This window comes from Mauremys mutica, chromosome 9 (genome assembly GCF_020497125.1).
Source record: "Mauremys mutica isolate MM-2020 ecotype Southern chromosome 9, ASM2049712v1, whole genome shotgun sequence".
Taxonomy (NCBI): domain Eukaryota; kingdom Metazoa; phylum Chordata; order Testudines; family Geoemydidae; genus Mauremys; species Mauremys mutica.
The window spans coordinates 50,805,624-50,827,261 of record NC_059080.1 but is presented as its reverse complement, the minus strand read 5'-3'; the positions used below and the strand labels follow the sequence as shown (position 1 = coordinate 50,827,261).

The window sequence follows — 21,638 nt, the reverse complement described above, 5'->3', positions numbered from 1 at the left end:
CTGCGGAGTGCCTACTGCAAAGCCCGCAAGGGAAACCGCCGCTCTGGTGCTGCCCTCACGACCTGCTGTTTCTACAAAGAGCTGGACACGATACTTGGGAGTGACCCCACCTCCACTCCGAGGACCACCATGGACACTTCAGAGCGGGGGGAGGAGGAGGAAAGCGAGAATGAGGGTACTGGGGGAGACACTCCGGAGTCCCTGGAGGCATGCAGTCAGGAGCTCTCTTCAAGCCAGAAGGAAGGTAGCCAGTCGCAGCAGCTGGTAAGCGGCTTTTATTTTCAGGATGGAAATTTTTCAGGAGAGGAGGGAGGGTTAGGGCTGCATGCATGCATGCCTAGATGCGGAATAGCGCAGTGATATGGTCTGTCATGTCGCAGTAATCGGCCTCGGTAATCTCTTAAAAGTCTCATCCAGAGCGTGGGCAATGCGCTTGCGCAGGTTTATTGGGAGAGCCACTGTGGTCCTTGTCCCAGTCAGGCTAACACGTCCGCACCACTGTGCCACGAGGGGTGGGGGAGACCATTGCTGCACACAGGCAAGCTGCATAAGGGCCAGGCGGAATCCGCATTGCAGTAGAAGAACTTCTGTGCTTCCCAGGTGACCCGCAGCAGCGAGATATCTTCCAGGATAAACTCCTGTGGAAACTGTTGGTGCCCCCTGCAGCTGTTTGCTTTCCCCAACGCACAGAAACCCCAGTACAGCCCTGAAACAATCAGTCCCCCTTACTCACCATTTCAGGGCTCCCGTGGGTTATGTGCGCTCTCTTTGGGATGGGAAAATTATGCTATTGTGAAGACTGTTAATGTGCCCTGCTTCAGTGCGGGGGAATTATACTCTGTCTGGTATAAACAATGCTGCCTCTGTTAAGTGTTGCATTTTGCCTTTACAGATGCAACCTTGAGATCTCAGCTGTCCGTGTTATCACCGGCTGAGAGACTACAAAACCTCCGGAAGAGGCCACGAAAAAGCAAAAGGACATGCTGCAATAAGTGATGCACCAATCTCACAGAGAATCAAAAAGCGCAGGAGTGGAAGGAGAGGGAAAGCAGGATCCGCAAGGAAAACGCAGCGCAAAGGAAGCAATGCGCGGAGCGGCTGATAAGCATCCTGGAGCGCCAAGTGGACTCTTTCCAGGCGCTTGTAGCCATGCAGGCGGAACACTACCGCCACCGCCCCCCCGCCGCCCTTTTCCCAAAGCTCTTTCCCTTGTGCCCCTATGTCAGCTCCAACCCCCCTTCCCCAAGATCCGGGTTCTTACCACCACCAACTGCCTCCAACACCTGTATGTTCACCAACCAGCCCTGAGAACTACAACCCTTACCCTCTGCACTCAACCCCTATCACCATGCAGTATAGCCATCCTGAAGTGCAGCAGTCATTGCACAGCACTCCAGACAGGACATATGCAAATCTGTGATTGTACAGTTACCCACCCCACCCCCTTGCCCTTTCAGATTCCAAAAAAGTTGTGTTTCTTTTAATAAAGTAATTTTCTTTTCAATAAATGAATTTTTGGCTTTGAAAAGAGTCTTTATTATTGCATAAAGTTAGAGATACCTTAGTTCAGGAAAGAAACAGGAACTGCAAATCAGCTTAGCAAACATAGATTCCTACTAATATTGTAACCACTGCACTTCACTCCTGTGCAAGGCAGCAAACATTACTGTTGGTTTTCAGCCTCAAATTCCTCCCTCAAGGCATCCCTAATCCTTGCAGCCCTGTGCTGGACCTCTCTAGTAGCCCTGCTTTCTGGCTGTGCATATTCAGCCTCCAGGCGTTGAACCTCGGAGGTCCATGCCTGACTGAATCTTTCACCCTTCCCTTCCCAAATATTATGGAGGGTACAGCACGCGGATATAACCGCGGGGATGCTGCTTTCCCCCAAGTCCAGCTTGCCATACAGAGATCGCCAGTGCCCCTTTAAACGGCCAAAAGCACACTCCAGAGTCATTCGGCACCAGCTCAGCCTGTAGTTGAACCGTTCCTTGCTGCTGTCAAGGCTCCCTGTGTACGGTTTCATGAGCCACGGCATTAATGGGTAAGCGTTAGGTAAGGATCACAATGGGTATTTCGACGTCCCCTAGTGTGATCTTCCGCTCTGGGGGAAAAAAGTCCTGGCCTGCATCTTCCTGAAGAGGCCAGTGTTCCGAAAGATGCGTGCATCATGCACCTTTCTGGGCCAGCCTGCGTTAATGTCAACGAAACGTCCACGGTGATCCACAAGCGCCTGGAGAACCATAGAGAAATACCCCTTCCGATTAACGTACTCGGATGCTAGGTGGGGTGGTGCCAGAATAGGAATATGCGTCCCATCTATCGCCCCTCCACAGTTAGGGAAGCCCATTTGTGCAAACCCATCCACAATGTCCTGCACGTTCCCCAGAGTCACGGTTCTTCTTAGCAGGATGCGATTAATGGCCCCGCAAACTTGCATCAACACGATTCCAACGGTCGACTTTCCCACTCCAAACTGGTTCCCAACCGATCAGTAGCTGTCTGGAGTTGCCAGCTTTCAGATTGCAATAGCCACCTGCTTCTCCACTGTCAGGGCAGCTCTCAATCTCATGTCCTTGCACCGCAGGGTGGGGGCGAGCTCCTCACACAGTCCCATGAAAGTGGCTTTTCTCATCCGAAAGTTCTGTAGCCACTGCTCATCATCCCGGACTTGCATGACAATGTGATCCCACCACTCAGTGCTTGTTTCCTGAGCCCAAAAGCAGCGTTCCACAGTGCTGAGCATGTCCGTGAATGCCACAAGCAATTTCGTGTCGTACGCATTACGCGACTCGCTTTCATTGTCGGACTCCTCACTGTCACTTTGGATCTTAAGGAATAGCTCAACTGCCAAATGTGATGTGCTGGCGAGACTCGTCAGCATACTCCTCAGCAGTTCGGGCTCGATTTCCCGCAGACCGCGTGCTGCACAGAAACCGTGGAAAGATGGTGCCAAATGTGGACAGAAACACAGGGATTGATGAGATGTGAAGCGATACATCATGGGGCGTTGGGACAGGAACCAGAATGCTCCGCCCCCTTCCCACAACTCACGGCGCCAGAATGGGAAGAGGTGCTCTGTGGGATAGCTGCCCATAATGCACCACTCCCAACAGTGCTGCAAATGCTGCAAATATGTCCACACTGCAGCGCTGGTAGCTGTCAGTGTGGCCACACTGCTGCGCTTTCCCTACACAGCTGTACGAAGACAGGTTTAACTCCCAGCGCTGTACAGCTGCAAGTGTAGCCATACCCTAAGTAAGCAGGCAGCTAATGTTCCCATTGTTAATTGTTCCCATTTTTAGTCAATTAAGGCTGCTTTACCTTGCTAGAGTGGTGTAAAGGAGTCGTATTGTAAATGAGAAGTAATGGAATCCTCAGCTAGGAAGGTCTGTGCTCTCCCACTTTTTTTCCTGTGCCAGAGAGGCACAATGGGGTTTGTCATATACATACAGCTAAGGGTAGCATAAAATCCCTCCTTTACCTGTAAGGGGTTAAGAAGCTCAAATAACCTGGTTGGCACTTGACCAAAAGGACCAATAAGGGAAGAAGATACTTTAAAATCTGGGGGGTGTTTGTGCTCTCTTTGGTGTTCTCTCCGGGACAGAGAGGGACCAGGGTAGGAAAAACCATCTCCTAAAACCCTACCTGAAATAAGTGTCCAAGATTAAAAAAATTGTAAGTAATAGCAAGGAAATGCATTAGCTTATCTTTTTGTTTTAGCTTGTGAATTTTCCCTATGCTAAGAGGGAGGGTTATTCCTGTTTTTTGTAACTTTGAATTGTTCTTCGAGTGCTTTTTCACATCCATTCCACATTAGGTGTGCGCGCGCCGTGTGCATGGACATTGGAAACTTTTTCCCTTAGCGGCTCCTGTTGGATCGGCAGGGGAGCCCCCTAGAGTGGCGCCTCCATGCTGGTGCATATATACCCCTGCTGACCCGACCCCCTTTCAGTTCTGTCTTACTGTCCATGGCGGTGTTGGAATAACTCTCTCTCGCTTGCGAGGGATCCCTTAGCACTGTTGTAGCAGTTACCAGTAGCTAGCAGTTTTCAGTAGTTAGCACTTCTTAGTTGTTAGATAGTTAAGCCTCCTTTGTTAGAGGTGTCTGGAAGTTGCTTCCAGCCCCAGCCCCGGGCTGTGGGGCATGCTACAGGCCCAGGGGTTTAAGGCTTGTGCCACGTGCCGCAAGCCTATGCTGGTTAGTGATCCCCACGACTCATGTCTCCGTTGTTGCGGGGAATCGTATCAGACTGGGCGCTGCAAGATCTGTACGGCTTTCAAGCCCGGGACTAAGAAAGAAAGGGACTGTTGCCTAAAGCAGCTGCTCATGGAGTCCGCGCTGCAACCTTCAGCCTTGGATCGTCTGGCTTGGGCGCCGGCATCAGTCCGTGATCTGGCGCTGGTGGGGCACTGTAAGCCTGCCGCACTGAGGCAGCAGGACAGGCCCTGACACTGCTTGACCTTTCCGGTGCTGCAGGGCCCGTTGAGCCCTGAGCTAAGTGGTTTGAGGGCCGATGAAGGGCTGGAGGAGATCCTAGAACAGGCCTCCACGTGGGGGAATCGGGGTGTTTGGTGTTTTTTAACCCCATGGTGGTGCGGTTCCTCAAGGGACTTGAGAGGGTGTTCCCTTATTTGCTTCCACTGGTCCCATCCTGGAACCTAAATCTGGTACTCGCCAAGCTCATGGGCCCTCCGTTTGAGCCCCTCACCTCTTGCTTTCTCCTCCATCTCTCCTGGAAGGCGGTGTTCATGGTGGCCATTACGTCCGCAAGGAGGGTGTCTGAATTGAGGGCCCTCACCTTGGAACCGCCTTATACAGTCTTTTATAAGGACAAGGTGCAACTCAAGCCGCACCCATAATTCCTCCCTAAGGTAGTCGTGCAATTCATATGGGCCAAGACATTTGTTTGCCAGTGTTCTTTCCTAAACCACACACGGACCTGAGTCACCGTAGCCTGCACACTCTGGATGTCCAAAGCGCCCTGACATTCCATTTGGAGTAGACTAGGCCTTTCCGCAAGTCGACACAGTTGTTTGTCGCCATAGCTGACAGAATGAAAGGTCTTCCGGTCTCAGCGCAGCATATATTGTAAAGGATTGTGCACTGCATTTGCGCGTGCTACGAGCTCGCCAAGGTTCCCGCCCCAGTGATCACGGCCCACTCGACCAGGGCGCAGGCATCTTCAACAGTTTTCCTGGTGCAGGTCCTGATCCAGGAGATCTGTAAAGCAGCCGCCTAGTCCTCGGTGAACACGTTCACAGCCCACTACGTGGTCAGTCAGCAGGCCAGAGATGATGCGGCAGTCGGCAGGCCTATTTTCCAATCAATTGTTCCATGACTCTTACCCTCCTCCTATGACTGTGAGTCACCTAATGTGGAATGGATGTGAACAAGCACTCGAAGAAAAGATGGTTACCTACCTTTTCGTAACTGTTCTTCAAGATGTGGTGTTCACGTCCATTACACTTCTCACCCTCCTTCCCCTCTGTCGGTGTCACTGGCAAGAGGGAGTTGAGGGGGGGGGTCGGGTTGGCAAGGGAATATATGCACCGGCATGGAGGTGCCACTCTAGGGGGCTCCCCTGCCGACCCGACGGGAGCCGTTAAGGGGAAAAGTTTTTGACATCTGTGCGCACACCTAATATGGAATGGACGTGAACAACACATCTCGAAGAACAACAGTTACGAAAAGGTAGGTAACTATCATGTTTTGCCTAGTGGGGAATCCTCTGTTTTAAATCTTATTACCCTGTAAAATTACCTTACATCCTGATTTTACAGAGGTGCTTCTTTTACTTTTTTTCTTTATAATAAAGTTCTGTTTTTAAAAACCTGATTGGTTTTTAGTGTCCTAAAAACCCAAGGGTCTGGTCTGTGCTCACTTTGTTTACCTATTTGGTTGGTATATTATTCTCAACTCTCCCCAGGAAAGGGGGTGAAGGGACTTTGGGGATATTTTGGGGAAACAGGAACTCCAAGTGGTCCTTTTCCTGAATCTTTGTCTAACTCACTTGGTGGTGGCAGCGATACCGTCCAAGGACAAGGAAGAATTTGTGCCTTGGGGTAGTTTTTAACCTAAGATGGTAGAAATAAGCTTAGGGGATTTTTCATGCAGGTCCCCACCTCTGTACCCCAGAGTTCATAGTAGGGAGGGAGCCCTGACAGGGTTAGATTACAGCTAAGGATCTGTTTTACTTATCCATTTAAAAAAAATGCAGGACAATGATTAGCAAAACTCTGACTTTCATCAGTGCCATGGCGCTGGGCCCAGGCTCCAAAGGGGCCCTGGCCCGGCCTGCTCTTCTCCACCCACTGCTCTCTCCTGCGGGGACAGAAGCTTGGTCCTGCTAGCTCCTGGGGCTCCTGCTGCAGGGCAGGCTCTGTCTCCCCCCCCCCCCCCCCCCCCCCCCAACCGGCAGCTAAGCTCCCACCTCTTCCCCTGAGCGTGCTGTGTTCCTGCCCGTCCCCCTCCCCCTCCCTTCCCAGTGCTTCTCCTGCTGCACGAGGGAGAGGGAGATGCGGGGCCACAGCATGCCCAGGTGGAGGCGGAGAGGAGGCAGGGGCAGGGCCTTGGGGAAGGGGTGGAATCGGGGCAGAGCAAAGGCGGGGTCCCCACACTTCCCCTGCCGTGAGTCACTCAGGGCAGGGGGCTGGGAGCACCCCCACCTGCACTCCCCTCACATCCCCACCGCCACCCTCAGCACCAAATGGGAGTTCCTGCACCACCTCCCCACATTGCTACCTGCACCCCTTGCACCAAATGGGAGCTCCCCACACCAGGTAACCACTCCACACCTCAACCTCCTGCCCCAACCCTGAGCCCCCTCCCTCACCCCAACTCCTGGCCAGATCCCACACCCCAACATTTATTTACCTTTTTTTACATTTTTTTTATAAAGCGCCCTTATCCAAAGTGCTTTACAATAGTTAGCTAATGGTACAAACAGTATTTGGAAAGATCATTAAGTGATCTGCTGAGACCCCAGCAATTTTCAAGTGGTCTGTGGAAAAATGTCAGACTACAAGAACAATCAGAGTACCTCACCTTATTTTCATTTACTTGCTATTACTTATAGGAGGAGGATGAAGGAAAAAAGAATGAAAAACAGGGATGGGGGGAGATAAAAGAATGTTCTTTTTCTTGGCAGAGTCCCAAGGAGGGGCCCCAAAAATGAAGCTGAGCACTGGGGCTGATACCCCACTCCCTGAGCTCTGCATGCTGTTGCCAGGACAGGGGCTGATCCCTCCCTTGCCCCAGCTCCCCACGCTGCTGCCAGGGGCTGGGGCTATCTCCTGTCCCCCCCCCACAGCTCCATTTGGGCTGGGGCTGACCCCCAAGCCCTGTTGCCTGACACCTCACGTCGCGCCCCCCCACCACACACTTCCATGCCCTGCTAGGGAGGAGCACTGGACTTCTTTGGTAAACTGGGCATTTGTTCATTTGCTTTTGCCAACTGATCAGTTGGCAAGAGCAAACAGGATAAATGTCCGTTTTTGTCACAAAAGTCAGGATGGCCAGGACAGAGCTTAAAAAGGGAACTATCCCGCCCAAACAGGGACACATGATCACGCTATCTCTAGGCAAGTGGGTCCTGAGGGAGTCCGGCCAGGGTGGGGGCAGACTCTGGCCTGGGTAATCACACCACTCTCGAGAGGCCAGAGTGTTTCCCCGCCCTGGCACTGGACCGGCCCCGGACGTGCTGCCAGCTCAGCCTGGCAGATGCCGTCACCTTCCAACAGGGCCGGTGAGTGTGGCCAGGGAGCAGGGTGTGAGGGAGTTGATCTCTGGAGGTGTGTGTGGGGCTGCTGGCCAGTGGGGGAGTCTCTTGGGGGGCGATGGGGGAGGTCTGTGTTGGGATGCTTGGCAGTGGGGAGGTCTGAGTGAGGTGCTGTGTAGTTGTGGTGGTGGGCTGTGGGGAAGTGAATTGGACAGTAGTGGTGTGGCTGTGTGTGGGGGTGCTGGGCAGGGGTGGTGATGTGCAGGCTGCTGTGCATTTGTGGTGGAGGGTCGGGGGGGAGGGTCTGCTGGGCATAGCAGGTCTGGGGGACGTGGGCATAGGGAGTCGAGGGCTGTGTGGCGTGGCATGGCATGGGCCCACCCCCGAGGGGAAGGGGCACGCTGGCAGCACATGGCTGGGCAGGCCAGTGTGCATCTGGCAACTGCCGGTTTGTACTGGGCACTGGGCTGGGTGGAGTGGGGCTGGCCCCACCATGCTATGCCCCATTGCCCCTGGCTGGTCCCTTGCTATGGGGACCGACCTCCCGACGCCATGCTCCTTTGCCCCTATGGGGGCCCTCAAATACGTTTGGCGCCAGGCCTGCAAAAGGTTCATCCGGCCCTGACTTTCACGTGTAAAAGTCTGAGTAATTTAAAGTAACATTCTACTTTATAGAACATCAAAATAAAAGTAATGTAATTTAAATGAAAATCCAGGATTATAACTGGAATGCAGGGTATTGGTTACCTAGTGTTTGTAACTTAACTTTCATGTATTTAGGAAATGCTGAACAGTTGTTGTGATTTTTTTTTCCTGTATGGTAGTTTAAATAAATTACCAAAATAAGTGAAACTGGTGTGATTATATTGCATTATTTTGACAAATAAAATATGCAGAAATTTATGGGTTTTTTTGGTGCAGAAATTTGTGGGTGTTTTAGTGCAGAATTCCCCCAGGAATACGCTGTCACCTTTTAAATAAATATCATGACACTAGTATTTGCGGTGTAATGATTATGTCAGGCCTGAGAAGAGTTGCTGATACAGAATGGTGAACTACAGATTGGCATCTGTCACACTTCTAACCCTCAGACTGAGCTCCTTAGGGCACCTTATTCTCAACCTTTCCAGACTACTGTACCCCTTTTAGGAGTCTGATTTGTCTTGCATACCAAGCTGGGCCACGGCTCCCTGCAGCTCCTGTTGGCTGGGAGCGGCGAACTGCAGCCACTGGGAGCTGCGAGCGGCTGTACCTGCGGATGCTCAGGTAAACAAAGCATCTTGCGGCCTGTAAGGGGCTTACCCTGAACAAGCTGCGAACCAAGTTTGGGAAACCCTGATTTAGAGGTATGTATTGCATGAGGCAGGCATCTGCAGTATCCCTTGCATCAGAATATGCATCTTGGGTGGGAAACTGCATTTTGATGTTCTTTAGCAAATAATTTGAATGTTACGGATTTTTTCAAAGAAAAAACTAGGAAATTTCCTTAAAAAAAAAAAAAAGTTTATGAAGTGAATCAAACAGGAAATGCTAACCTTAAGGTTGCCTGTGGAATCTTAACTCTCTCCTCTTGTGCATATGCAATACTATGGTCTAATTATATGCTCTAAATACTAGAGCTGGAAGAATGATGGGTTTTTTTGGTTTGCTGGGAATTCCAAAAAACCCCAAAAATTTGGTTTGGGTTGAAATGATACTATTAAAAATTTAAAATAAAACTTCATTGGTTCAGGTCAAATGAAATGTTTTGTTTTCCCAAAACATTTTTGATTGAGTCCTTTTAAAATGTTTTTAATTCTTTTAAATAAAATTAAAGGAAAGTTTGAAATGAAGATATGTCAAATCAAAACATTAGCTTCTGAAAATGTCAAATTGGAATGTTTGTTTTCTCTGAAATTTGTTTTTTAATTAAACAATTTTGTGAAATGGAGAAAAGTTTATGAAATCTTCATTTTTGGCTAAAATTTTACACAGCTCTGCTTAATTCCACAGAGCCTTTGCCTCACTCATTAAACAGTTTTGAACTGTGCTTAAAAAAATGAGATGTCCTGGGTCAAATTGTTTGCATTCACAACACTGTAAATGCATTACAGTGAATTCTGAATTTATATTGTCAAGCTGTCTGGAGTGGCTCATGAACATGGGTATTAACCTCAGGGCAGACTGTTACAAACCAGGGCACAAGTCTCAAACTGGTTGTGTTCTATAATTAGATTTTACCAATGAAATATCAAGTGTGAACTCCTCAAGCACTATAATAGCCTTAACGTGGAGTCATAGACAGTCCCATCGGGCATCTGTTTTGCCACCCAGGCAAGCCTGCATTTGAAAAATCACAACAATATTCAGGTTACTCCCAGTCCCAAAGGACCAGTCGCTTACCCCGAGTCACTTGTATCTTCGATCGCTCACTAAAGACAATGCTTTTAGAATCGTAGAATATCAGGGTTGGAAGGGACCTCAGGAGGCCATCTAGTCCAACCCCCTGCTCAAAGCAAGACCAATTCCCAACTAAATCATTGCAGCCAGGGCTTTGTCAAGCCTGACCTTAAAAACCTCTAAGGAAGGAGATTCCACCACCTCCCTAGGTAACCCATTCCAGTGCTTCACCACCCTGCTAGTGAAAAGGTCTTTCCTGATATCCAACCTAAACTCCTCCACTGCAACTTGAGATCATTACTCCTTGTTCTGTCATCTGCTACCACTGAGAACAGTCTAGATCCATCCTCTTTGGAACCCCCTTTCAGGTAGCTGAAAGCAGCTATCAAATCCCCCCTCATTTTCTCTTCTGCAGACTAAACAATCCCAGTTCCCTCAGCCTCTCCTCATGTGTCATGTGCTCCAGCCCCCTAATCATTTTTTGTTGCCCTCCACTAGACTCTTTCCATTTTTTCCACATCCTCCTTGTAGTGTGGGGCCCAAAACTGGACACAGTACTCCAGATGAGGCCTCGCCAATGCTGAATAGAGGGGAATAATCATGTCCCTTGATCTGCTGGCAATGCCCCTACTTATACAGCCCAAAATGCCATTAGCCTTCTTGACAACAAGGGCACACTGTTGACTCATATCCAACTTCTCGTCCACTGTAACCACTAGGTCCTTTTCTGCAGAACTGCTGCCTAGCCATTCGGTCCCTAGTCTGTAACAGTGCATGGGATTCTTCTGTCCTAAGTGCAGGACTCTGCACTTGTCCTTGTTGAACCTCATCATATTTCTTTTGGCCCAATCCTCTAATTTGTAGCCAATTCTGTATTAAACTAACTAAAGTTTAATGTAGTTTAGGGCTAAGCAGCTTGGGGATCCCTTGCTTATGCTTAGAAATATTGCCCTCTCCAAATTCCAGGCAGCATAGTAATACAGGTCAGGAATTTGTATTCCCTTCCCCCAGTGTTCAAGCTGTGGTGGGATGAGGGCTCATGAATGTACCCTCTTCATGGGTGCGGGGGAACCAATCAGCCAAGTATTTTGTCCACTGATATTCTAGTGGTTTGTCTGGTGTCTGCAGGCCACCTTTTTTGGAGAGAAAATGACATCTTTTGTGGTAAACTAGTATTTCACACCTGGTAATGCTTTTCCCCTGACTGGGGGGGGGAGGGGGGATTATAGTCTTAGCAAACGTTTTTATCATTAGAGAGCAAACACTTAAATATTACCTTGTAATGTGGGATACAGATATTAGTAAGATTAATACAAGCAGCATCCTACACGCATTTCATAAAATCTAAACACATTCTCATAACTCTATCTATTTAACAATACTAACACACAGGTGACCAAGACTGGTTTCCAGCTATGCATTTGTCAGTATTCAGTGAGGACCAGGGCTCTTGGCCTGAGTTGGCACCTGATCTGCCAGCGCTTCATATGTCATTGTAAATGTGAGCAGAATTGTGCCCTTAATGCACAGGAATAAACAGTATGTGGTACATGAGATGAGGGGTCCATTCATTACTGCCTGTAGTGATTCTTGTTAGTTTGTAGAGAAAATCCCGTTTCTTTCCCCTTCCTTGACCTGGTCTATCTTTTTGTCCTTAGGATGTGAGCTCCTCTTATGAACTAATATTTTGTCAGAAATTTGCAGTACTTCTCAACACTGGCAAAAATAATGGTATATCTCCACTATGCATCTAAAAATAGAATTTATGAATTTTGTGTGTGTGCGTGTGCGCGCGCCACATATATAAACAAAGCTGCTAGTACAAAGAGTCAAGAATACCTCAAATAAAAGAGAGACTGTAGTTGTGCTTCAGTTACTAGTGGCTTTTGCTTTCCTCATCTAAATTTTTTCTGAATATTCTGGTTTCTAGGTCTTGATGCAGAGCTATATTATGTGAGGAATGATCTTATTAATCACTACGCATTGTCCTTCAATCTGTTAATACCCAGTGAGACCAACAGTCTTCATTTCAGTTGGCATGCTAAATCCAAGGTAAGCATAAACAGAATATGCATTACATACCGTAATATATGAATATGTCTTGCCTAGATTTTTAACAAAAGGTCAGTGTCAATAGTTGGACCATGTGTTTGCTCTTTCCTCTGCACAAATTAGAATAGGCTAGTGCATAAAAGGATATGCTGTCGATTTTTTATTTTTTGTATTTTATTTTATTTATATAGCCAGAGGGAACCAACTAATTGTGCTCAAGAAGAAATTTAAAGACTGAGAAGAAAAGGATGCATAACATTTCTAAAGTGTTCAGAATATTTTTAAATAAGTGTTCTTTGAGGCATCATCTTTTTTACTTCAAAATACGTTTACAGGTTACCTGTCTATCAGTTGTGATACTGGCAGTGAATTAAACATGAAACAGGCAGCTGTGAATGAAGGCCTTTTAAAACTTGGAATCTTATGTTCTGTGGATTCCTAGAAAAGGCGTTGCTTGAGGGAAGAGAGGGATCTATTTGAGTGGTATTTAGAGATCATTATTAAGTCCCAATAAGATGGAAGGGAAGTCATCTTTTATTTCGTATATCCATTATAATTGGAGTGTGCAGCAACACCTGTGGTAAAGTTTGTCTATGCATTTCCATTTTAAAGGATTTTGATTTACTTATTACTTCAACTTTGTGGCTGAAGTTTTTGCAGCTGAAATTATGTGTCTAGTCTGCCTGAGGGTAAATGTTTTTGTAAAATTTGAACCACAGTCATTTTGCTGGGTTTGAGTAAATCAATACAAACATTTGACATTATATAAATAAAATCTAAAGCAGCTGTTCTCAAACTTCAGCAACCAAAGGACCCCTCTTTTTATTTGAATTTTTTTGGGAACTCCCAATCCCCCCTGTTCAGATCCAGCCCCCCCCACCGCCATCGCTCACTCGCTCTCCCCCACCCTCACTCACTTTCACCAGGCTGGGGCAAGGGGTTGGGGTGAAGGAGGGTGCGGGAGGGGATGTGGGCTCAGGGTGGGAGTATGGGTGCGGTAGAGAGTGCGGGCTCTGGGAGGGAGTGTGGGTGCGGGAGGGAGTGTAGACTCCAGCTGGCTGTTGCTTACCTCAGGCGGCTCCTGAAAGCGACTGGCGCATCTCTCTAGCAGAGGGGCCAGGGGTCTCGTGCGCTGCTTCTGCTTGCAGGCACGGTCTCTGCAGCTCCCATTGGCCGCAGTTCCCACCCAGTGGGAGCCGCGGAGTCAGCCTCAGGGTGGGGGCAGCACGCAGAGACCTCTTCCTCGCTCCGCCCCTCCCCCAGGGGCTTCAGAGATGTGCCGGCCGCTTCTGGGAGTGATGGGGAGCCAGGGCAGGCAGGGAGCCTGCCTTAGCCCCACTGCACTTCCAGAGGGGGAGGAGTTGATCAGCGGGGCCCATGGACCCCCTACCCTTGGGGACCCCCAGGGGTCCTCAGACCCCAGTTTGAGAAATGCTGCTTTACATACTCCAAGTCATAGGATTGTGCATACACATGAATTTTTAGTAGGATTTTTTCTGAGCTCCTGGGACACCATGTTTAATTCCCTGCAAATGCATAGCCCAGCCCACGTCCAGTGAGAACTTTGACAAAAAATGCTTCTTAAAAGTACTAATTGTGCGGTATGTGCACAAAGTGTAATTTTCAAAGGTTTATAGATTGGACAAATCAAAACCAATTTGTATTGGATCAGACACTCCTCAATGAAGACTTCTCCCTTCTACATTTTACTTTGCATTCAGGCATTTTGCCTGTAGAGCTAGCTATCTAATAAAAAAAACAAACAACCACCTTTGCTTTAAAACAAAGCAGGGAAATAATTTTTACTTGTCTTATAGTTAGTTACAACTTTTGGAATTTGGCATGGGCCTTGATCCTACTCCTGTGTGCAAGCATTTGCAGAATCAGGGTCTTAAAATGGAAAAGAACCTTAACTGTAGTTGAACAAGTTTTTACCTGTATAGCCACCTTATACTCAAACTTACTAGGTGAGTGGTAATGTCCTTTTTCATTTCTTAATTCCCATAGATTGAGTGTTTGCTTTTGAGCAAATGAACTTAATATACTGGAGTTAGCCTTATCTTAAGCATTTTTAAAGGATTATTTAAAAAACAACAACTCTGGCCTAAATTTTCAAACATGTAACTAGTGATTTAGAGTGCTTTTGGATGTCTAATTTCAAATACTTTAACAGAGCCTGATATTCAAAGTCCTGAACAGCATGCCCTGTGAAAATCAGGTTAGGTGATGAACTTGAGGTACTTTTAAATCCAAAAAAATTGATTAGTGATTTTAATTTTATCTCTCAAATAAAAATTGCTTGAAAAGGTGTTAATATTAATTGTTTTATCATTGGAGTTGCTTAACCTTCTCCCACATATTGTTACAGGTTGAATATAAACTGGGATTTCAGGTAGATAATGCTATGGCTATAGATATGCCTCAGACTAATATTTCTGTACAAGGAGAAGTCCCTCGTGCTTTATCAGGTGAGTAAACAGGCTTTCAGCTTTGAAGGCACATGCAAAGTACTACCATGAATACTGTTTTTCTGGTACTCAGTAACATTTCCTAGTTTCCCCAGAAATGCATATAGTATAATTTTGTGTAATTTTAGTTGTGTGTAACATATAAGATACAACAATTATGACATATCTAGATAATTCTGTATATAGAAAATCTTAACACTTGTATCTCATTTGATTTAGATGCACTGAGATATGTGATAAACAAATTCTACTTTCTGAAACATGCGAAACAAAGGAAAATCAAATAATGAGAATTCCAAGCCTTTCTGATTGTATACATTTTTTTTTTAACTTTTATTAGCTAGTAGTTTAGCAGTTTGTTTCTATCAAACAAACATTTTCTCAGTGATTGTTCTTCACAGGTCTAGCTGTGCATAAATATTCAGAGTGAATGATGATGGCTCCTTGTTTGAAGACAATTATAAATTGAAGTGCTCAAGAATAAATCCCCTCCTCCCCCTTTTTGGGGAAAAAGGGTACACGTTTTCCTGAGAAGGGAAGCACCACATTCCAAGAATATATAGAAGGTTCTTCTTCTAGTTTGGCCAACAGTTGTGCAGATTTTAATCCCACTTCTCTAGTGTATAGATAAGTAATTAAATGATTGCCTTTTTTAAAGAAAAGTAGTAGAAATAAGTTTAACATGTTAAGGACATGGATGCATTGTAAAAAATCAAATAAAAACAACTATTTGGTGTATATTCATTCCTCTCTAGAACGTTTTAGAAATAAAACTGCATTGTGTGGGATTTTCACAAATGCATTCATTTGCAGCTGCAGCAGCAAAGTAACAGTTACTGGGCTTAATTCTGCACTGTCTTGTACCCTTTTGAGTTACTTGTACCTGTGCGCAATGGATGTAAAATGCTGCTGTTTTGCTTTTTGTATCTTTTTATCCTTTTTGTACTGGTAAGCGCTAGAGTCAAGCCTATTATTTCTGCAGTTGCGCTGATATCAGTGATGCTGGTACATAGCCTTGAAAACAAACCTAATCATAGCAGCAAAGAGTCTTGTGGCACCTTATAGACTAACAGATGTATTGGAGCATGAGCTTTCGTGGGTGAATACCCACTTCGTCGGATGCATGTATTCACCCACGAAAGCTCATGCTCCAATACGTCTGTTAGTCTATAAGGTGCCACAGGACTCTTTGCTGCTTTTACAGATCCAGACTACCCCTCTGATACTTGAAACCTAGTCATGTTAATTTAAGCTAGATTCCCAGACAAATTTGCTCAGACCACTTTGGGTGCTGTCAAAAAGGCCATCTTGATGGTTTTAAAAAATAAGAGGAAATTAAGCACTTCTGTGTGTGTTCCAAAGATAGTGAGGACCACACTGAGCCTCTGCATGTGATTTATTAATATTTGGTAACTGCAATGTAGAGTGCATGGGTAACAGTTGTTTACCCACTGATACTGTTGGGTTTTTGAGATCTGCACACTTCAATTTCAGTTGTTTGATTAAATGTATTTGACCGCTGCTCCCTAAAATGCCATAAGTGTTCCCAGAAATTACCTCGTTTGAATACCAAAGTGAAATTCTAAGAAAATGCTTGAATTTAAAACAAAAAGTGCAACAAAATCCTGCATCACTTGAAGATTGTTTTAAAAAATTGTTGAAATGTATTGTAAACAAATGTCTGACTCTTGTTTTTTATTTGCAGTGTTTCGTGTTGAACTCTCCTGCACAGGCAGACTAGACTCTGAGGTTACAATATTAATGCAGCTCAACTTAACAATAAATTCCTCAAAAAATATCACAGTCTTAAATTTCAAACGAAGGAAAATGTGCTACAAAAGTAAGACATCAAGCTTCCAAGATTCAGCAACTTTTAGTGTTAAAGTAGAGGAAAAAGGAGTGAGGGGACAGAGATTACGGTGATGGGTGTGGAATAAGAATCTCTCAGATGAATAAAACGTTTTCCAGGAACGTGAGAGTAGAGGGAGGGATGAGGAAGATCTCTTGCCTTAGAGATAAATAAGGGAAATTTGGATGAAGTAAGATGATGGGGGAACAAATAAATGTTCTAAATGTACGCATAATTGGGAAGGCCAGGGCAGTTGATGGGCTTTAATTGAATAACTGGCTTTGTATTATGGAGATAGTGACTGCAGCTTCATAGTTATGACTGAGTTTTGCATTTAAAGCAGGGATACCGCCACTTATGTCTGGAAAAAAGTCTCCCCAAAATTACAGCATTTTTAATATAGAAAGACTTTTTTCTGAGAATTTAAAAGTAAATCTTATAAAGTACGTTAAAATGATCTTAAAATGGGTCACTTAAACTTGGCACCCTGAGTGTCTTTTTTGTTCTTTATGATCGCAGTAAAAAAATGATGCAGACATTTCAAACTCCCCATATAGTTAAAACACTGAAACTTGGAGAACAAAGCTACATTTGAATATTTTTTTTTCTGAGGATTAATGCTTTCTTTTTGTTTTTTGGCCACTTTTCATAACTGAACACTTTTTTTACTTGAGTCGGCAGCCATTTTGAAAGAAGTTTTGGAGTACTGTAAAGAATGTTTTTCTTTATTCTCTTATTCTCAATAGACTGCTCTTAGCAAAGATGGTCACTACTTTGGTTCACTTGCTCCTCATAATTCTTCAGTCTCCTGATAGCATTTGGTGGTGGTGGTGGTGTCTGTCAGTCACCATCTACCCTGAGGGCAGACTGACTTCACTTCCATTTGGTTCTGAATTTTGAAATGAAAGTTTTTAGAAAATGTGAGCAAAAAGCAATTAAGCCACTTCTTGTACAACATAATTAGTGCAAGGAGATTGAAAGCTAATATTTTGCAGGAAAGTAGTTCTTACTGAAAAATGCTTTTGTGGTGAAAATTGGTTTTGATTACTTAGGATAGTTTGAAAAATAGCCATTTGTGTATCAGTAGTCCTTAGATTTTGAGAATTTGTGGACAAAGGTTATATAGTGTCATTTTTCCCACCCATTGTAGCTAAGTACTGGATTGGGAGACTCAGCTGAGACCAAACATGGCAAATTCAGTTGGGAAGGAGAATTTTTGAGAGTTGGGAGCATGGGAAAACATAGTTATAATGAAAATCTGAAATTAACCTTAACGACAGGTTTTAATTCAGTTTTGCAAGTTAGGAAAACACTTTTTTATAGAACTGGACCAGGTGATTCAGTGTAAAGGAATTAAAATACAAAATGTGTACTAGAACTTCACATTTTTTCTCTTATTGATTTAGAATTTGAACAAGAAGTAAAAACTCCAACATCTGACAAAAACAGCAGCAAAGCTATTTGTAAGTAATATTAAGGGCACTTATTCCTCTTGGCATACCTTAACAGCAACCTTTTGATGCATCTTCTTTATGAAGGGAATGCTGTGAAAACAGTAACTTCCATCAAGTTCAGATTTTAGAGCTAGGCTTTTTACAGTTTTGTTAACTCAATTCTTCTGTTCAGTCAGCAATACATAATGGGGATGAGAAGGGGGGTAATCACAACTTTTGCCTGATACATGACTCCAGAGGTTTTGATAGCTCAAAACCAATCTGTTTCTGACCTTTAGATTTAGAATCTGTTGCGTGTGCCATTTAACTTGCTGAAGCAAATGTGCAGTGTGAAGTGGCTTTGACCCTTTTTATCTTCCTAACCATGTCCCGAGTTGGAAATGCCAACCACAGCATGCTAGCACCTGTTGTGGAACCCAAAATATAAGCTGCTGTAAAAATTCGTTTGGAACTCAATGGGAAGCTTTATTCCATTTCCTGTGGTGCTAATTCTTTACTTAATTATCCCTTGCACTTTTTTTGCCTAATATAGGTGGTGTTTAAAAATCATGGGGTGTGGGTAGGGCTCTCTTCCTAAAATAGGAGTAGGTCTTGCCTCCTTTTGGTGCACACACATGGCAGCTTCTCAGCACCGTAGAGGGCAGGCATGACAGGTAGCCCAGTGGCTGCTAATTTGTGCTGGCCTCCAGGAATCAGTGCAGTTGAGGTTGGTTGGTTGAAAAGGCAGGCTTAATCACCTGTAAATGCTGCTGCATTAAATGAGGAGTAGGACAGGCACCAGGGATCCCACCCATGAGGCTTGTTAAAGGCAGAGCGTGAGGTACCCTTGAGCTACAGGCTAGGGAGCCTTTAAGCTGCAGGTCAGTTCTGGAGGGGTAGCACATAACTTCTGGGCACTAACCCCATACTGCCCTCCAATATGAGGTCTTGAGTGTGATTCTCCATGCTAGATATGGCTGAATTGGATTTCTCCTTGCTGCAAAGTTCTGCCTCTTTACAACTCCCCTTCTCTAGTGCAGTTTCTACCAAAATCTGCTGAATGAGTGGAGAGCGTCAGAAGCAAGTGGCTGGTTTGACCGCAGCTCTCCCAGTTCCCTCATATGTACTTTGGTAGCGATAGCATTTTTTGTGGGGAAGGGATTGTTAGTTTCCAGTAAGCAGCCTCCCAAGACCAGCAGTTTGGAGGCCCCCTGTCCCCTTTACATTTAGCCTGGAGGGAACCAGGGTGTCCTTGGTGAGTATATGATGGCACTAATTGGGTTGTTGGTTCCTGGGCTTGTCTACACTGGCAGGTTTTGTCGATGAAACTAATGTTGACATGAAAAAATCGACAAAAGCAAAATCGCCACAATGAGTCTACATTTGCTTCCTCTGTCGACAGATCGTGCCCACATTCGGGGCATCATTGTCAACAGTGTGAGCAATGCACTGTGGGTATGTATCCCACAGTGCCTGGCGACACCATCTTTCGCTAGGTGTTGTGGGAAGGCAGAAACGGAGCACGGCGCATCCTAGGACATGCAAAATGTCCTGTCATGCACCGCTTTGTGTCCCAGCCCTCCAGTGGTTTCTGGCTTCCTTTCATACCATTTTTACAAGTGCCAGTCTTTGTAGTGTGCACCAGCATCTGCAGTGAGAGAGGATGGATCCCACACTTCTTTCCTGTGTGCTGTTAACTGTTGTGAGGACATCGCGCATGGCAGCAGAGTTATTCGCAAAGTTACTGACAGAGGATGAATTGCAGGCACCTGAGTGTGATATGGACAGCAGCAACAGTGCTCTTGGCATTCACAGAGCACCTGCGTACAGTAGACCGTCGCTTTTGGGCTAGGGAAACAAGCACTGATTGGTGGGATCGCATTGTCATGCAGGTGTGGGATGAAGACCAGTGGGTACAGAACTTTAGGATGCATAAAGCAGCCTTTCTGAAGCTATATGCTGAGGTGGCCCCCGACTTGCGGCACAGGGACACCAGAATGAGAGCTGCCCTTTCGGTAGAGAAGTGTGTTGCAATCGCTGTCTGGAAGCTGGCGAATCCACACTGCTACTGGTCAGTTGCAAATCAATTTGGAGTGGGGAAGTCCACTGTTGGGGCTGTATTACTCCAAGCGTGCAGGGCAATAAATCTCATCCTGTTGCGGAGGACCGTGACTCTGGGAAATGTGCATGAAATAGTGGATGATTGTCCCTAACTGTGGTGGGGCGATTGATGGCGCACACATTTCAATTTTAGCGCGAGACCATCTTGCCTCAGAATACATCAATAGGAAGGGATACTTCTCCGTAGTGTTGCAGGTGCTTGTGGCTCACCGTGGGCATTTAATGGACATCAATGCAGTCTGGTCTGGAAAGGTGCATGACACACGCATCTTCAGGAACAGTGGCCTATATAGAAAGCTGCAGGCGGAGACTTTCTTTCCGGATCACAGGATCACAGTGGGGGATGTAGAAATGCCCATAGTAATCCTGGAAGATCCAGCTTACCCCTTCTAGCCCTGGCTCATGAAACCTTACACAGGGCACCTGGACAGCAGCAAGGAGCATTTTAACAGGCTGAGCAGGTGCTGCATGGTAGTTAAATGTGCCTTTGGCCATTTGAAAGCTCGCTGGAGGTGTTTAAACGGCAGGCTAGACCTTACTGAGGATAATATTCCCATGGTCATAGCCGTGTGCTGCACTTTGCATAATCTGTGTGAATCTAAGGGTGAAATGTTTGCTCAGGTGTGGAGCACTGAGGCGGAGCACTTGGCTGCACAGTTTGGACTAGGGCTGTCAGAGGAGCCCAGAGTTTAACATCAGAGAGGCTTTGAGGAACCACTTTGACAATGAGGGGCAATAACACATCTGCTTTGGAGTTGCTTCCCTGGTGCATTCATGAATGATTTTGGGGCCCAAGATCCATGCAACAAAATGCTTTAGAAGCCTGTTGAGAATGAATTGATTGCTATACCCTTTTGTAGAACACAGAATAAAAACGCTGTACCATTAAACTGTGTGTAGCTCCACCTATCATTGTCCAAGCTGTGAGAGGGGGTGGAGTGATGGGGAAACTCAGGAGTGCTGTGAAGTAAAAGGAATGTGGGGGCATAGAAGGGGGGTGGGGTTGGCAAAGAATTGTGCATGGCTGCAGTGGAGGTCAACCATGGATCTGCTCTGTCTGCAGCTGTATCAAAGACTTGAGCATCTCTGTCTGATCCTCCATAACTTTTAATCATCCGCTCTGTCGCTTGCCTAGCAAATGCTGCATTCTCTTTTCTGTCCTAACTTTCGGCTTCCCAGCACTCTTTGCGTTCCCTGGTCTCTCTCTCATTGCGCTGCAGCACCTCCCTGAACATGTCGTCTTTGCTGCATCTTAGCTTTTTCCTATCTGCTGAAGCTGGTTGGCAGGTGTGCGTGATGTGTTCCCCAAGGTCTTGGCTGCTGTGGACAATGCACAGAAGAGGGATTGTTACATTCCAGCAAACGATTGAAACATTTCAGTAACAAGGGCCTTTTGCAACTAGTAGCAATCATTTTCTCACTGACTCTAGGCAGGCACAGAGCTCCGTGAGCACCCCAATCGTGGTGAGTGTCGGGAGTGGGTGGAAGGTGGTTGTGGGTACGGACAAAACGGACATGGCTTGCAGGGCAGTTTTGCAGGGAACTCATTCTAAAATTATCACACACTTTTTTACAGGCAGCCAACCTGCTGGCTGACATCTCACTGGTGTGGGTAAGC

At 46.0% G+C, this 21,638-nt stretch overlaps 1 protein-coding gene across 3 annotated transcripts in view; it reads left to right on the top strand.

The window, feature by feature from the left end:
• Positions 1-21,638, top strand: part of RYK (receptor like tyrosine kinase) — a 125,546-nt gene that overhangs the window by 29,578 nt on the left and 74,330 nt on the right. For all 3 annotated transcript variants that reach the window (XM_045030134.1, XM_045030133.1, XM_045030132.1), the window contains exons 2-5: positions 12,028-12,149; positions 14,518-14,617; positions 16,323-16,457; positions 17,873-17,929. In XM_045030134.1, the coding sequence (XP_044886069.1) occupies positions 12,028-12,149; positions 14,518-14,617; positions 16,323-16,457; positions 17,873-17,929 (414 nt within the window). The remainder of the gene's footprint in view (positions 1-12,027; positions 12,150-14,517; positions 14,618-16,322; positions 16,458-17,872; positions 17,930-21,638) is intronic.